Genomic DNA, 18,912 nt, shown 5'->3' with positions numbered 1-18,912 from the left:
TTACCTAATATTTTATGTTATTAGTGTGAAGTGTTGAGCATTGCCCGCTCAAAGAGAAACAAGCGGCAAGACAACGTGTTTCAATTGGTTAAAAAGAAGGGGAAAGGAAAATTACCGTCGGTTTTTTATATCTAACAAAAAGCCCTACTTCCATCGTCAAAGGATGTACGGCCAAGACAGACGCGAAGCTGCTCCGCCTTCTTATGGTGGTGGATATGATAGTTCTGGAGGCTCTAGTGGAGGTCACGGGGGCCGTGGAGGCGGCAGAGGAGGCGGCAGAGGAGGAGGTGGAGGATATAGCGGTGGTACTCAAAATCGAGGTAATTTTTTTGGTTGATTTGTGGGTTAGCGTTGTTGACTATTATTTGCTTGCATTTTTATATTGGTTTTATCGAGATCGATTCGATTTTAGGCTTTTGTTCACACTTTTAATAAATGGGATCTTGATGTTGCAGGAGGCGGAGGAGGCTATCAAGGAGAGCGCGGTGGAAGAGGCGGTAGCCGTGGTGGAGGCGGACGAGATGGTGATTGGCTTTGCCCTAACCCCAGGTAAAGGATCTTTTCACTGCGTTTGATTACTTTTGGGGAGGTTTTCCCCTCCCTTATGGATTTCGTATTGTTAATTAGTCAAAAATTAAAGCATTGGTATTGCTGATATTTTCATATTACTGTAAGTTGTCTAGATTTGTGTAATTTAAACTGGAATGTCTATGTAGCTGTGGGAATTTGAACTTTGCAAGTAGAGTTGAATGTAACAAATGTGGTGCACCCTCTCCTGCGGCTTCTGATGAACGTGGTAGTGGTAGTACTAGTGGTGGTCATAGCAGAGGTGGTGGTGGGGGATATGGTGGTAATCATGGAGGTAGAGATGGGGATAGAGGTGGTTATAATAGTGGGAGGAGTAACAACTATAATGGAGGCAGAGGTGGGAATTATGATAATAGAAGTGGTGGTAGTAGACGTGGTTCTTATGGGGGTAGTCAAGGAGGGGAAGACGGTGGCTATGGTAAAGTTCCTCCTCCAGCGCCCAGTTCTTATGGTGGAAACTATCCACCTGCTCCTAATGCATATGGTGGAAATGCAAATTATGGAATGGAAGCTGTTCCTTCACCTACAGGCTATACTGGTGGACCCACATCATACCCTCCATCTTATGGTGGCCCTGCAGGTGGTGAGGGTTTGAGTGATGTGAGGACTGGTGGTCGAGGGGGAGCACCTGGTGGATATGATGGTGGGTATGGGTCTGGTGGTCCTCGAAATCGAGGAGGTGGTCATGGTGGCCCTCCTGTTGACACATCAGTTAAGATCAAGCAATGTGACGGCAACTGTGGTGATTCTTGTGACAACTCAAGAATATACATATCAAATTTGCCACCTGATGTTACTATTGAAGAATTAAAAGACCTTTTTGGTGGCATTGGACAAGTAATGACCAAATCTTTTACTTCAAATCCGTGTGTTGTCTAATGGGAATTATGTCATCTACTTTGTACCGGTGTTTTTGTTTTATTTTCAGAGCTGGTATTTGTGGTCTATGATAATTTTTCTTTAAACCTTATTTTATTCTCTAGTTCCATGTTTTGGTGGACTTGGGCGTTTTTACATATGGGGTTGTATTGGCAAGTTCTTTTCTTATTTTGCATAAAATTTTGGCATCCTCACTAGTATTACTAACAATTCACATCTTGTTTAGGTTGGAAGAATTAAGCAGAAGCGTGGCTATAAAGATCAATGGCCCTGGAATATTAAAATATACACAGATGAGAAAGGAAACCAGAAAGGCGATGCAGTTTTGTCTTATGAAGATCCTCAGGCTGCTCACTCTGCTGGCAGTTTCTTTAACAGTACATACCTTTGAACTTCTTTATTTAGTTTGTTGCCTTAAATATTTCACCTCACCCTTGTTGAATCTTCTCTCAGATCATGTCATGAGAAGCTATACAATCAGTGTGGCTATGGCAGAGAAGACTGCACCCAAAGTATATGATCATGGGTATCATTTTAACCCTTCGATTACCTAACATAAAACTGTTTCATCGGGCTTTTCTCTGGATTGAGTTCATCTATGTTGCGTTTAGATGTTTTATTTTAACATGTAATTTATTAGTATATGATATCTATTAGCATTTTTTTTTTGCTCTCGGGCAATGTTATATATGTTGGGTTCCTGCTTTTAAATTTGTGCTTGCTTTCATTTCTTTCTGAAATCAAGTTCTCAAATGGCCACATCTTGTTATCATTAATGGTCTATGGTTTTACTGGTCTTGTCTTGAAAATTTTAGCATGGTTTGCTTGTATTAAAGTTAGGTAGCCCCTTATGCATGTCACTTTAGAAGTAAACAGCAGAAAATATTGCCTAAATTTGTTTCTTCCTTGAACTTTTACCAAGTAAACTTGTTCTTGGCCCAAGTAAATTTTGTTTTTGTTTAAGGTGTATTATTGACCCCCTTTTTTTATAGAGGTGGTAGAGGTGGCTACGGAGGTGGTGGCAACAGGCGCAAGGATAGTTACAGAGATGGAGGTTCTGGACCAGACAGGCACAACCATGGTGGAAACCGTTTGCATCCGTATTGAAGGATATCGAGCTTCAAGTATTTTATGTACTAAGAATTGTGGTCTAAGGGTTCTAGTTGTGTTGCATTGACTGGATTATTCTTGAACAGGAGACTAAGAGGTAGGTTGTTCACTGGTCTGGGTAATACCTTTTTTTTCTCCTAACTCCTTTGTTTTCTGTTAGCTGGGTTTTTTTTCGTCCTTGTCGTTAGATTGATCGAGTTTGTGAATCTTTTTATAGAGGCAAGTGGATTAACTCCAAATTGCTTGCTGCTAAGGTAGGTTGATAATTTCAGGTGAGTCCTGCTCTTCTAAATAACACATTTACCCTTTTGTTTGGTTAACCCTTAGTGGTGGATTCGATTTTATTCTCTCCGCTCATTATTCAACATGGTGGAACAAACTCGTGATTTATATGCATGGGCATCTTTTATATTGAAGTGCGATTTGATTAAAGATTATGGAATTTAGCATCCCATGCTGGAATGTAGGTGCTGTTTAGTGACGATCTCAAGCTAATTAATCTGGTGGACAATATGTTCTAAACTATGTTATAACATTATGGCTGGATTTAGTGTCGGTAAATTAGTTTTTCAGGGGGTGATGTGGGGGTCGTGTTGCAAATAAAAAAAAAATGGTTGGGCACAATGAGTGGTTGAAGTGGCATTGGATGATTGAATAAGCACTTGGTGGTGGCGGCAGTCGTATTCTTGGGCGTGTGAAATGCAGGACAACTGCTGGAGGGTTGTTGTAGCATCGATCTAAGGATTCAAGCACCTTGTGATGCTGCATGTTGAACCTTTCTCTGACGTGTAAGGTGGTGAATGTAGCAATGAACTTGTGTCGTCTGATAATTGTAGTGCCGATGGTTTCTGTCATGAAGTTTATCTTTAGTATATATACGCCATCGTTTTGTTAAGTAGAATGTTGTCAATTGAATTGCTGCCGCTGTTTAAATAATAGAGGCAAAGGTGCTGGAAATGCACTAATTAAATATATCGTCCGATTGGGCAAATATATGAATCTGTCGAATATCTATGCCAAGTGTAATTAATCTCTTGAAATCTTATTGTGTAAGAGATATATTAAATAAGAATGACATGTTTTAGTTCAAAAGTGAATTATCATGCCCCAATGTCAACAGCTATTTTCAAAATTCCGACGATCCCCGCAACTCAAAAAAATCCAGAAGGCAAGACGATGATCCATAAGATAAGGGTGGATCCCCTTTTCCAACTGATGGCATAGCGTCGATGGAGATCTCCCCCCCCCCCTCTCCCCCCGGGGGGGCTTCTGCATGAATCTCTGCTTCTCGGCAGTCTTATCCCTGAAGAAGCGATACCTCAAGCGAATCGATTGGGAAAGCTGATGTCCTACAAGGCCTCCTTGATGAATAACACTGAATTAATGAATAATATTCAACCAGAACGCAATTTTGAAGATGAGATTCTTGATGAGGACGACATTGAAATCCAAGTAGTCCGAGGCATGATCGATGGTTTAATCTCAACCGATTTCTCTGATCGAATTCGATCGTTAGCTGCTAAATCTCTGGATTAGACAGTAGTGCTCAAACTCCTTGGGCGACGCATTGGATACAACGCTCTGAAATTAAAAAAAAATTATGAATTATGGAAATCGAACATAGCAATCAAATTAATGGATATCGAAAACGATTATTTCCTCGCCTCTTTCCACTCTAGTGATTATTATCTTACTGCTCTTGCAGTCGCAGATGGACCTTGGACGATCTTTGGACATTGCCTTACCGTTGAGCCATGGACGGATGAGTTCTCAACATCAAATCGTTTCCCGACGAAGATCATGGCGTGGATTCACTTACCAGGCCTTCCGGCAACACTCTATAAGCGCAGCATTATTACGAAATGATGGTTGATAATGGAACAAAGTTGAATCTTCAATCTGTGGCGCACTCTAGTGATCCTCCTGATCCCCAGATTAATTTGAAGTTGGAACTTGCTGATAACATGGCTATTGACATTTCTTCGAGCAGTGGCAATTCTACCGTGAATATGGGCCATTAATCTCTTCCAGGAGACGTGCATCAGTCGACCCAATCTGTCTAATTTTGGGTACCTCCTTTTCTATTTGTTTATTTTATTATGAATTTTAAAGCATTTTATTGGAATGTGCAGGGCTGTGGCCATCCTAAATTTATCCCCACGGCGAAACAATACCTTCGGGATAATCGACCAGATTTAGTGGTTTTTGTTGAACCTCGAGTCAGCGGTAGAAAAGCTGATTTTATTATTCGCACTCTTGGCTTCTCTTTCACGCATCGCATTGAAGCGGCCGGTTTCTTTGGAGGAATTTGGCTCGCTTGGTATGGTTCGCTTCAAATTGAGGTTATTCTTAACCACTTTCAATTTCTTCATCTTCGCATCAATATTATCAATGATGGTAAGTCAGTCCTTGCCACCACTGTTTATGCTAGCCCCAATGCTACCAAAAGATCCTCTCTTTGGAACCATCTTCGTCATATGGCTGATACTATCCGAAGTCTTTGGATTATTTTTGGTGATTTCACTGCTACCTTAACTCGTTTGGATAGGCTTGGATGTGCTTTTTCTACCAAGCCGAGTACAGCTTTTCAGAACCTTATTTCAGATTACGGTATTCGTGATATGGGGTTTCAAGGTCCCAACTTCACTTGGTCTCGTGGCAAAGCTAATGTCCGTCTTGACAGATTCCTTTGCAATGATCTTTGGGACGAGAATTTCCGGAGTCTCAAGTTAATCACCTTCTTAGAATGCGCTCGGATCTTAGACCCATCCTTCTTCAAGCTGGCAATTCGGCTCTCTTTAATTCTAGTTGACCTTTCTGCTACTTCTCTGGGTGGAATTCCCATGATGATTTCGCTCGAATGGTTCGTGATAATTGGATCCCTTCCAATGATTTTTCGACTACTACTACTAATTTCAATAAATCTGTGGAGGATTGGAATAAAATGATTTTTGGTTTCATTGGTACTAAAAACCGTATCATCAAGGCTCGCCTAAAGGGTATCTAAAAGTCTCTTTGTCATCGTAAATCTCGCTTCCTTATTAATTTAGAAGCGGATCTCTTAGTTGAGTTTGAGAATATCCTTGATCAGGAGGAGCTTTTGTGGCGACAAAAATCTAGGTCCAACTGGATCACGAATGGGGATCGAAACACTCGTTACTTCCACCGAAGAGCTACTAGCCGTAGACAAAGAAATAAAATTACAAACTTGAAATTGTCTAACGGGGAGTGTTGTTCCGATAAAGATACTCTTCGCGAAGAAGTTGGTGCTTTCTTTCAATCTCTTTACTAATGATGATTCTAACGTTGGTAGTTTGTCTTTGACAGGTCACTTCCCAACCATCCCGGAGTCTCTCTTACATTCCTTGGATACGATCCCTTCAGCTGATGAATTCATGGAGCTCTTATGAAAATGGCCCCTCTCAATTCCCCTGGTTGGGACGGCTTACACGCTGAGTTCTATCAAAAGCACTGGAGCATTATTGGTCCCTCCATTTGCAAGCTTATTCAAGACATCTTCAACGGGGGTGTTAATGATTCGGACTTAAATAAGACTATTTTGGTTCTTATTCCCAAGTCTGATCACCCTGAAACTTTTAAGTACTTTCACCCAATAACTTTATGCACGGTTCCTTACAAGCTTCTCACCAAGATCATTGTGGAGCGCCTCAAACCGATCTTCCCCATTCTTATCCATTGCAATCAAACGAGTCTTATCGCCGGCAGATCAATTGTTGGCAACATCATTGCCAACCAAGAAATTGTGCACACCATGCGCACTTCTAAATCCAAAGATGGCTGGATGGCGATAAAAGTTGACCTTGAAAAGGATTTTGACCATCTTCATTGGAACTTCTTCTTGATGCAGGTTTTCCTAGGGGAATCGGACACGTCATAATGGATTGTGTAACTTCTTCTACCGTGCAAATTCAATGGAATGGCTCATTCTCTCAATCCTTCACCCCTCATCGCAGTATTTGTCGAGGGGACCCTCTATCCCTTTACTTGTTTGTTCTTGATATAGAGCGTCTCGACCATCTTATTCATGATGCTGTCCACCGAGGGCCTTAGGTTCCTTTATCTCATCTTTTTTTGTTGTTGATGATCTTATTCTTTAGTCTAAAGCCAACATGCAACAAGCTCTTATCGTTGAGGATATCTTACGCACTTTTGGCAACCGTTCGGACCATCGGGTTAATAATTTGAAAACCAAAATTTACTTATCGCCGAATACTAGAGAAGACTTGAAAAGTGCCATTAGTAACCGCTTGGGTTTCCCCTCCGTCAACCATTTGGGCTCTTATCTTGGTGTTCCGGTTAATCACAGCAGAGTGAAAATTTCAGACTATAATTTCATCCTCGACAAAATGAGGAATCGACTTAATGGACGGGCAGCCAAATCTATTTCCTTTGCTGGGCACTTAACATTGGCTAAGTCCGTTCTTTCGGCCATCCCTATTTCATGCATTCCGCTCTTTTACCTATTGGGGTTTGTCGAAAAATCGAGTTAATTGTTCAACGATTCATTTGGGGCTCTAACGCTTCTACTAGAAAATTTTCCCTTGTTCACTGGGAAGCTCTTTGTTAACCCCTGGATTATGGCGGCTTGGGACTTCGTAACACTCATGACTTTAATATTGCCTTCCTTTACAAAATTGGTTTTAAGCTCCTTAACGATTCTGAAGTTTTATGGGTTCGCCTTCTTCATCAAAAGTATAAGGTTGATTCCCGCCACCCTTCTACAATCAGTCGCAACAATTGCTCTCCTTTATGGCGCGCTCTTTCGAATCACTGGGAGAACTTTCAAGCCAACATTATTTGGTCTATTGTTAATGGTTGCACTGCAATTCCTCAACGATGTTTGGATTCACTCTATCGGTCATTAAGACAGTATCTCCCTGAGCATTGTTGTAAGGTTACCAACTTCACTTATGTTGATTTCGTCACTGATACAGGGCAATGGAACATCAACGCTCTCCATCTCTACTTCCCGGTCAGATTGTTCAGCACATTATTAGTATCCATGGCCCTGACCCCAACGATAATAATGATAGTTGCGTTTGGAAGCTCAATTCAAACAAGTTTGACATCAAATCTGCCTACCACTGCCTTATAGCTTCTAGTTGGGACCCCAAGTCCCCGATTTGGAAGGATATATGGTGTATTCCAAATCCTCAACGTTTCGTAATAAGCTGCTTACAAATGATGAAAGATGCAAAAGAGGCATCTCTGAATCTGCTAGTTGCCACCGGTGCTCATGTTCGATCGAATCCGTTCTTCATGTCCTTCGTGACTGCCCAAGTACCTCTGCTCTTTGGAATCGCATCCTCCCTCCCAACATGAAGAGTTCGTTCTTCAACCTAGACATTCACTCTTGGATTCATATGAATATCATGGCTAACTCTATTCACCCAATCTGGGGTATGCCTTGGAAGTTTTTGTTTGGTGCCTTCTCTTGGTCCATTTGGAAAAGAAAGAATGAATTCTATTTCAACGCAGGAGCTCCCTCGGATTCTGAAGTCAAGCGATCTAGCCTTAATTGGGCCAGTTATTTTAATGGTATCTTAATTAATCGCTCTTCTAATTCTGGCTTGCAACAGGGTCAAAAACGCTGGAGAGCTCCGGACTCGGGCTGCTGCTGTCTCAATGTGGATGGAGCTGTCTCTCAACCGAGTGGCGAAGGTGCGATTGATGGTCTCATTCGAGATAATGATGGAAATTGGATCATTGGCTTTCACAAGGCAGTAGGCATTCTTGATGCTCTTCATGCCGAGCTCTGGGCAATGCACGATGGTTTGCTTTTTTCCTGGCAACAAGGTTTCGAATCTTTTCAACTCTAATCGGACTGCCAACATGCTGTCCACCTGATAAATGAACCTACTGCGTCCACCTCTCCTTTATCTCTGGACCTAATCAAACATTTTGTTGAACTTTGGGAGTTCTGAATACCCTTGTTTCATCTTGAAATTAATTACATTTTTTACAAACATGATTTATATTCTAACTATGGCATGTGAGTTAGAATCAAAATATCAAAACCACATTCGAAGAGAGATTTAACATGTCATGTGTTAAATAGATTTTCTTTGTACACAATAAGGCACCTTTATGTTTTTAGATATGCCAAATTATCATCTTTATCATACAAGATTATATTGCACATTTCGTATGCATTATAAACGCCACTGAATCATGCTTGAGTCATTCAAATCATCAAATATTCATAATTTGATTATCTAAGCTTCTTTTAAGTACTAAATATGCAACAATTACTTAGTTTAACGACTTAAAGGCTAATATGCTTCCAAAAATGCTAAGTCATTTCTAAATGCACCATGTGTTATGCTCATCATGCTAACAGGAAATGTTCACTCAATCTCTCTTTTATCCGATGATATATATTCGATGTAAATTATTTTTCTGCGTATATATGTTAAATGTGCATTAAAATTATTATAAATAACTAATAAATCTGAATAAACTGGAACATGTTGGAGGGATTAAAAACATTAGTTTTTCTTTTCTGGGTGCTATTTTTGTTGGTTTTGACCCTAATTTGGAACAAAACGCCAATGTATCCTGTAATTACCAAAGAAACTAAGAGATGGGTTATTAGGAAACGATGTGCGTAATCACAGCTTTCTCCTGCCGTTGTATAAATACTGAATGGTTGTGTGCTTTGGAAATCAAATTTGAAGCAATTGAAAATGGCATCGTCAAAGATGGGTTCCAGTCTCCACCGAATCTTCATGTAATGTGTGCATCAGAGCTTGCATGGTTTATAAGATTGTGATCCCAGATGTCTGTTATTTCATCCATAAAATATTAGGGTAAAAGACACTTTTACAAGCTTCTACACTTGGCTTTCCCTAGGGCCTAGGGGTAAGTGATTACACGTTTGTATTAGGCAAGTCAATAGTCAAATTGTGTAGTTGGTCCCCGGTAATATATTCTTTTTGACATATTTAAACTATGTTATCACACTCTACCTCCAACAACCACAAAAACACCCACCAACTAATCCCAAAAAGGAGACTATGTTGTCAAACAACCTCTATCCATATGTCATGTATTACCATATTTCAAAAAAGATAATTATTAATTAGTTTAAGGCATTCTATTCCAATGATTATTTTAGTTTTTGTTTTAACTTTGACATTTTAAGTTTTGGTCTAGTTAGATGAATATTGTTAATTGACTAATAATCTACGTATGTTGATGATATTAGTAGTGAATATATAAAAAATTATTGGGTTAATCAATATTAATATAATAATTTTTTATCTAGCATAATTCATAGAGAATTTCTAATTTAAAAATATAATAAGAACTATATATATATTGTAATTGAATCTGAAAAAGATATATCAATTAGACCAATATAATCTATTAATAATTTATACATATTTTTTATTTAAATTATACTTTAATTTTTTGGGACATGGTGTGGGTCATGATTAGGGGTGTAAATTAACCGAGTTTGAATGAATAAAGTTATATTCGTGTTTGTTTGATTATTTTTTAAGGTGTTTATGTCCAGTTCGTGTTCGTTTAAATTTTTAATATTTTGTTCATATTTGTTTATTTATTGTTGAAGGCATTCGTTTTCGTTTATTTATTGTTAGCGAACATTTTCGTTTAATGTTCGTGAACGCGTTCGTTTGTATGTTCACAAATATGTTCGTTTAGTGTTCATTTATATGTTCAATTTTTAGTTTTACCCTTTTATTTACAAGTTAAACAAAAATGGTAAACTTACGCCACTAGTGCTTAATCTTCTTAAAATTAAAAGTTTAAATTTTAACTTTTATCATGTGTTTAATTTAGTCCCTACCTCCACCAATATTTAAAATGTAAAAAAATAAAAAGAAAAGAAGAATCGAATAAACAAACTTGTTTATGAACATAACTGAACGAGTCGATAAATAAGCTCATAAACGAGCTTGTTCGTGAGCATAAACAAATCAAACATACGTATGTTTGTGTTCATTCATTTATTAAATGAACATAATTTTTTTGTCCATACTCGTTTATTTAACTTAACAAACGAACATAAACAAACATTATACAAACAAATCATTGAACGCTCTGTTCATTTACACTTCTAGCCATTGTTTAGGTTGGCCCACCCTTAGATAGACCCCTGACTGATTTGTCATTTTCACATGTATTAAATTGTTGACGTGTCATATGCCATGTCATCATCTTATGTACTATGAGATGTGATGTGTTAGCAATATAACACATGAAAATGCTACGTTAACAATATAAGTTGATTGTTAGTCAACTAATAGTTTCTATCTAATAAGGATTATTTTGACCAAAAATTAAAATATTAAGGGATAAAACACTTTAAAATATAAGAACCAAAATGATCATTTGATTAAATATTAAGATTAATTTTAACAAGTTGAATATATGAAATCTTTTAAATAACTTCTAAATCCAAATATTGATATTTATTAGTTTCAAAATGTAAGAATTAAATTAAGAGAGAAGGCATATATTTGGTTATTTATATATATATGGATATGATCAAATTACATGGTATAACTTTTTCTAATTTTACACCTTTTAAGGATCGTTGAATGATAAGAAATAAAAGGCGGAGATTAACAGTAGAAAATGTGAAGATATTCACTGAAAAAAACAAGAAATTAATCTCAGCCTTTGAATTTTCCTCATCCAACAATCCTAAAAATATATAAAACTAAAAGTTTTACAATAGACGTATGTGAATTTTAACTCTATATACATATTCCATGACAACTAGGAAAAGCCACCTGTTTTTGCTTAGTTGGAAGTGGAGATGAGGGAGGGCTTGGAATCATGTGGAGGCCATTTAATGCAACAGTCCTCCATAGGTCTTAGGGTTTCTCCTACAAACGCTTTCAATTTTTAAATAGAGAAAATAACCTCAGTGACCGAAAATGCCTTATAATATATGATTTTAACCAACTTTTTTTTTATTTGCCAAAATGACCAACAAATTCGCAACGCGAACTCCAATTTCGCAACGCGAATATGTAAATCGCATTGTGATTTTCCAAATTCGTAACGCGAATCTGTAAATCGCAACGTGAATTTGTAAATCGCAACAAAGAAGTCAAATTCGCAATGCAGAAGTCGAATTCGCAACGCGAAACACAATTTATTTTCGCAACATAAATGTAAACAATATTATCGCAAATCATGACCTAAAACCCTAAATCACAACTCAGTCCCATCTCCATCTCTCACTCTCTACGGCGACATCCGTCCCCATCTCCGGTGAAATCCGTCTATCTCCATATCTCAGAGCAGCCCTCACAACCATTCACGGTCAGAAAAATCAACCACCGAGGGTTAGTTTTTAATCTCTAATTTTTATTTTGAAATTTTTGTACTATTATTAGATTTTTCTTATATTGATGATAAATTTACTGGTAATTTCAATATTTATAAAGATTAACCATTTCACTGAGATTGCTTAGTAAATTCATTCGGTTGCTGCCAATACTGTTAAATTGTTTAGTCTTTAACCCTGTGAAGTTAGTATTTGTCTTTGTTTTGTCTTTTTGTTGAAGAAATGCAATTCATTCAAGTTTCAATTTGCAGAATAAGAGTAGTTTCTGAAACTTAAATTCGCAACGCGATTTTAGTTTCGCGTTACGATTTTCATTTTTCGTGTTGCGAATTTAAGTTTCAGAAACTACTCTTATTCTGCAAATTGAAACTTGAATGAATTGCATTTCTTCAACAAAAAGACAAAACAAAGACAAATACTAACTTCACAGTGTTGCTAATTTAAGTTTCAAGAATAAACTACTACTATTTATGTTATCCTTGAACCTGCACTAAACCTATATGTTGTCCTTTTAAATGTTTATATAAGTGTTTACTTCTGGAATGTTATTTGATGCATTTTGTGAACTATGATGGAATAATGACAGCATGTGAATACCGTGCTAGTTTGAAACATATTTGGCTTTGTTTTCACTGTTTAATATCATGTCTGTTTATAGTGTATAATTTGTAGTTTTTGGTATATCTAACTTGGTATGTTTATTGTTTTTGTAGAATTTTTTTTCGGCTGCATTGACCTTAAGGAATAAATTAAGCCTAGCCACTAAAATTGCGTCGACGCTTACACCTCTACAAAGGAAATTGTTTGAGGATACTTGCTTCGGGCCATGACTGAAAGTACAACATACGGGTAGAGATGCTATGTTGACACATTTGTTTCTTCAGACCATGACTAACGATCTACCCGAGAGGATACAATGTGGTGATGAAGAGATATGGTTTCATTTTCCTCTGGCACCGGCATATACTTGTTTTGGGTGGGAGGAGTTTTGCTTAATCACTGGTCTATGCTTCGGACACGATGAAGTAACCCGGTACACTAGTCTTATCTCTCGCCCATCATGGTTATCTCGGGTTTTTCTTGAGCTGGCAAAGTCGAAGCCGAGTTTACACGTCGATGACTTAAAGAGATTATTTGTTAAAGATGGTTTTACTCAGATGGATGACCTTGATATTGTCCGAGTATGCCATTTGTTACTTTTGCATGCCCGTTTTTTAGGCAAAGAGGGAAGACAACCTAATATTATTGGTAGAGGACCTAAATGCATGGAACCTGTTTCCGTGTGGTTCATATCTATGGAAAGCTACCTAGAAAAAGTTGTCGTCTGCCTTTGAGGACCGAAAAAGTTTGTGGGGCGATGGTTCTAAATACACTTTGACAGGCTTTACTTGGGTCTTTAAGGTAAGAATTTCTATATAACGTTTCCAAAATTATATTAATTATTTAACAATTACTAATGTTTGTGTATTATATTGTTTTGTAGATTTAGATATTTGAGGCTTTCCCCAGCATGCGGACATATGCGATAAAAAGAGCAAATGATGTTCCTAGGGCTATTACCTGGAAGAGGATCCACATGTTAGATTGGGAAGAGTTACTCCCATATACGACGATGAATGATGTAAGTTAACAAACAAATAATACCATATATAAACAAGTTATTACTAGTACAAATTTAACTTTGTTTGAGCATTTATATTGTTAGGAGGCTAACTATCCATTACAGAGACTGACACCCACAGATGATGAGCACCCCCACTTCGAGAGAACAACTGAACAGATCATAGCAATGTTCAAACTCAAGCTAGCAAGCTTTTATATTTGACTTTCGCGTTGATCGCAACATACAACATCAAGTTATATACAACATCAAACACATTCCAAGCTATAAATACAAGCTAAGGACACTTGAAGAAGCAAGAGAACAACTATCCAAGCAATCAAAAACAAGAGAAAATCCCAACATGATAACAACTGAACAGATCATAGCAATGTTCAAACACAAGTTACTAATATATGTCAAACTGAAAATGTATGCATTCACACATAAAATACACATAATACAAAGTTTGCATTTAAAAATCACCTAAGTTAATAAGTCCCAAAAGGTGAAACCAGTAGTGATTGGGATTTTGATTTTGATTACGATTTTGATTTCCTTTTGCTTGGCACCATATGAGCTTTGGACTTTAATGAGGATCCATTTTTCGGTAGAGGAAAAGATGATTGTGATGGAACTGGTGATCCACATGTCAACCTTGTCTGACCACTTTCCTTGCACCGACTACATGTCGATATCCTCTTCTCTTCACCCTTAGACGGTATACGATTGTGATTTTTTGGTCGGCCAGGTAGCCTGCTGTCCATGACTGGTGGCAAAACTGTTTGTAAGTCATCTGGTATGTCCCACTCAGAAGGATGTGGACATGGGTAGACAATCTCGGCATAAGTCTGTCGATATACTTCTGTAGTGTAGCAATCCATAGCGTATACACTTGAATCATCTTGGTTTAGATAAAGAGCAACTTTTATAACATGGCCATACAGATAACCAGATGTTTGCCATTTCTTACAACTACACGTCTTTGCATTTAGATCGACAAGCCCATTTAAGTTATTATCTAATACTTCAAACAAAGTGTTTGAACATGGTTCAACTCTCCATGACGTTGACTTCACAACACGTTTCGTTATCTTTTTTTCAGTCCATGGTGTAACACGATGTTCCAATGTTCCTGTAAATTTAAATAAATAATACTTAGTAAAATATATGATAAGTTACGAATTTAAAGAAATAATACCTGTATGGTTTCTTTTCTTGTAGTACCACTATTGAATAGAGGCTCGAAAAAACTCCATTAACATAGTAATGGGTAATTTCCGAGAATGAGGACTTAGAGCGTTGATTGATTCTGCACTATTAGACGTCATGAAACCATATCTTTCTCCAAGTTGATGTACTATTGACCATCTTTCAAACCCGACATCTTCTAGTGTTTGAGCACATTGAGGCAAAACACGTCTTAAACAATTTATATGCTTATTAAAATCCACTTCCCAATAAGCTTTTCAGCCTTCTAGTATGTCCATTTGTGATTTTTTATACCAGCATACCTTGATTTTAGATTTCTGTACAAATGAACACCACAAAGTCCATGAAAAGCATCTGGGAAACACCTTCTAACAGCGTTGTCAATTGAGTTTTCCCTATCGGATATGATTATCATATTGCTAATAGGACCTATGCAATCCCTAAGATGCCCCATAAACCATGTCCATGAATCAGAGGTTTCAGATTTGCCAATCCTGTAAGCTATTGGCAGTATCTCATTGTTAGTATCCATGGCTATTGCTAATAAGTTTACTCCAAGGTATCGACCTTTCAAATGTGCTCCGTCAACTATAATAACTAGGCGCATGCAAGTAATAAATGAACGAATCTACAAAATCATATACACAAGAAATATAATCATTTAAATGTGAAATGCATGCAACTAACAAAAATGAGTCAACAAAATTATAATTATTTACTAACCGCAGCACCAATGGCGATAAACAACAACTCAAAGCGTCCATCTCTATCTGTTTTGATATGAGTTACCGACCCAGGATTTTCCAGCTTTAAATTGTGACAATAAGCCGGCAGTTGGGAAAACGATGCTTCTGGCGACCCCCTCAACAATTCCAAGGCATAACATTTGGCTCTCCAAGCTTGAGAATATGAGATACTAATCTTGAACCAAGAATTCATTTTAGTCATAATTTCATGTCCCCGATATACCCTTCCATTCAAAAACATTAACTCAGCCAGAAAACCACCCAACACCTTTTTGTTTGCCTGTCTATGGTGAGGAAAACTTGGGTTCTTGAACATGTATGTTTATCAATAAAAGTCCTAACTTGAAACATTTCGCAATCTTTTATCCTCTTTGCAATCATACGCCACATACATTTTTTGTCAATCATACACCTTGTTTCGAAATGATCTTTGCTTGATTTGTTAACTTTTAGTTGATAGCCATCTTCCACACATTTCGTATACAAAGCTATCTTCAAGTCTTCCTTTGTATCAAAACAATCATCTTTCTTGATACGAATAACTTTTGTATAACAATCAACTGCTATCTTTACCAACTATTCTTCCGGTATATGAAGTAATTCTGGCATATTCCAGTTATACTCCCGTGGCATTTTATTCTTTTTTTCTTCTTCGGGGACTTATTCTTCTTCTTTTTCTTCTTCAGGGTTATATGAATTATAGAATGGATGTTCAATAAGTTCATTCACAGTCGTAACTTCCTCCTCATTATCATCAACAACATCTTCTTCGGCAGCGGTTGTTTCATCATCAAAATTCGGGTATTGACCAATATCAAAATCATTACATGCAGGGTCTGTTTCTTCTTCCATCACATCATCAAAATCCGAGTATTGGCCAAGATCAAAGTCCGAGTATTGACCAAGATCAAATTTCGAATACTGACTAGTACTCACAATTTTTTCTGTTGGCTCATAATCGTCTAACTGGTCAATACGAAAACCGGAATTTGGTGTTGAAAGTTGATTGGGATTTGGATTAGGAAAAGGTTGTGGGTTTTGAGATTGTGTTTGGTATTGGAAATGTGGTGAAACAAAATTTTCTTGCTGATAAAAATTATGGTGGAACCATTAAATTTTGAGGTTGATAATAACGTTATACATTGTGAGCACCATAAATTGGGGTTGAAGAACTTAGTTGATTACTACCCGCTACTGACCCAACTTCACTACTTATAGGTTCAACAACATACAATGTAACATCATCTTCTTACTAAACACTAATGTAAGCAATGAATCGTTCAACATCTTCATTGTCGGTTAACAAATAAACTTTACATTTTCTCTGATAAGATATCCTAAATCCACGTAGAGGCTCTAAATTCAATTTCTTTGCAACACGTAACATTAGAGTTTCATAAGTTAACTTTTTTAATGACAGTTTTAGTTGAAGATTCATGGGTAAAGACACATATTGTAAAACACCATGAACATTATCTCATGACCCTCCAAAACACAAATCTATCCAAACATGATCAACACTAGATGATTTCATTCTACAAATTGTAAATTAATTTTCTAAACAAACGAGCTATAAACTACATATCATCACTAACATAGAGAAAAACATACCTTTATTAAGTTGATAGTTGATAATTTGGGAGAGAAATCATTGAAAAATTATATAGAAATAAAATTATGTAAAAAAAAATTAGAGACGGGGAAGGATATCGTTGGATATAGGAACGAATGTCGCCGGAAAGAGTGATAGATAGAGATGGAATGCGTTGTTATATACCCAAAACATTTATGTTGCGAAACTAAAACCTGTTGTGAAATTAAATTTGTGTTGCGAATTCGAAAATCTAGTTGCGAATTTGAAATTCAGTTGCGAATTTGAAATTCCGCGTTGCGAATTTGACTTTTGTGTTGCGAATTTGACTATCGCGTTGCGAATTTGACTTCTGTGTTGCGATTTACAAATTCGCATTGCGATTTACAGATTCGCGTTGCGAATTTGGAAACTGGGTTGCGAAATTGGAGTTCGCATTGCGAATTTGTTGGTCATTTTGGCAAATCCAAAAAAAGTTGGTTAAAATCGCATATTATAAGACATTTTCGGTCACTGAAGTTATTTTCTCTTTTAAATATTCTTAAACTTCAGTCCATGTCGGATCTCATTAATTGCTTCTACGTTTACTAATGTATGCTGTTAATTTTTTTTACTAATGTATGCTGTTAATTTTTTTTAAGGCAAAGATGGATGGAAGGGCGAAGTTATCACTGAAATTTTTAAAAAAATTTATTATGATTTTTTTTGTTTTCTAAATTTTTATAAACTAATTTTTCTCTATAATTTTATAAGTTTGTCTCCCAACATAAAACTTTAGGTTTATCTTTTTGTAGAGATAAAGATGGTCAAAATACACGAACCCAACGGGTCCCGACCTAATCCAATCCTATAAAAATATTTTTTTTGAAATTTCAAAGTTGGTGGCTGGGCGGAAAGAGTTATATAATATATAACTTCGGGTTGGGACAAGGTCTAGTTTAAGGTAAAAAATTTACCGAACCGACTCGACACGATGTAAATTATTAATTTATTTTTTATATATAATATATTTAAGAAATATTTTATTTATAAACGTACTTAAATAAAAATAAAAAGAATTAAAAGAATTAAAATTATTTTGTTATCAAGTGACATGGATTAATAGTGCTAATATATATTAATAATAATATTAGTTAAAATGAACCAAAATAATAATTTAATATTGATTTGAGATTCAAAGTTAATATATATATTCTTTGGTGTTGTTTTAAATTTATTGGAGGTGGAGCATACCAATCTTGATTACTAATTTGAAGTTGTCGCGGTCGTCTTTTGGTCGGGTCCGGAATTAGGCTTCGACTTGGATTAAATGAATTGGAGTCACCACTGACTATTTTAAAATAAATTTAGGTGGGTCGGACACCGTCTTACCTGATATATGTTGTACCAGAAACGTGTCGGGTTCGGGAGTCGGTTACGGTTAAGGAAGGATTAGCACCCTTGAGCCGCTCTTTAGGTACCAATTAATTTATCGGTTGTTTTAATCACAAAAACTTAAATTTTCAATTCGAATTAATTACCTTTGATTGATTGAAATTACCCCTAAAGAGGATAAAAAAAGGTTAGAAAAAAATAAATATTAAATAAATCAAATATAAAAATAAATAAAAATGTAAATGATCAAAATAGAAAAAAAGGTTAAATGACTAAAATATCAACAAAAAAAATGAAAGTACTAGAACAGAAGAAATCAAATATTTAAAAGATTGAAATAATAATTAAATCAAATATAAAAAATTTAAAAACAACATGGCCAAATTAAAATATCAAAGGAAACTCACAAAACAAATTAACTAACCATTCCACCATTCCACAGCCAATTAACTAAGAATTAAAGCCT

General features: G+C 36.5%; 1 protein-coding gene across 4 annotated transcripts; it reads left to right on the top strand.

Annotated features, from left to right (window-relative positions):
• The first annotated feature begins 65 nt into the window (after positions 1-65).
• On the top strand, positions 66-3,584 carry LOC120206273 (transcription initiation factor TFIID subunit 15b-like). 4 transcript variants are annotated; one of them, XR_005524095.1, is made up of 8 exons: positions 66-320; positions 456-549; positions 717-1,425; positions 1,694-1,844; positions 1,921-1,993; positions 2,460-2,674; positions 2,795-2,849; positions 3,151-3,584. XR_005524095.1 is itself a non-coding variant. In XM_039205975.1 (6 exons), exons 1-6 carry the CDS (start codon positions 164-166, stop codon positions 2,572-2,574), a joined length of 1,299 nt encoding a protein of 432 aa, XP_039061906.1. In that variant the 5' UTR covers positions 66-163; the 3' UTR covers positions 2,575-2,779. The 4 variants fall into 4 exon arrangements, 1 of the variants encoding a protein (XP_039061906.1); XR_005524094.1 differs by having other exon boundaries at positions 3,143-3,584; XR_005524093.1 differs by having other exon boundaries at positions 2,795-3,584.
• The last annotated feature ends 15,328 nt before the right edge of the window (positions 3,585-18,912 follow it).

The sequence above is a fragment of the Hibiscus syriacus genome, unplaced genomic scaffold, assembly GCF_006381635.1.
Source record: "Hibiscus syriacus cultivar Baekdansim isolate YM2019G1 unplaced genomic scaffold, ASM638163v2 tig00013680_pilon, whole genome shotgun sequence".
Lineage (NCBI taxonomy): Eukaryota > Viridiplantae > Streptophyta > Magnoliopsida > Malvales > Malvaceae > Hibiscus > Hibiscus syriacus.
This window is presented reverse-complemented; position numbering and strand designations above follow the sequence as displayed.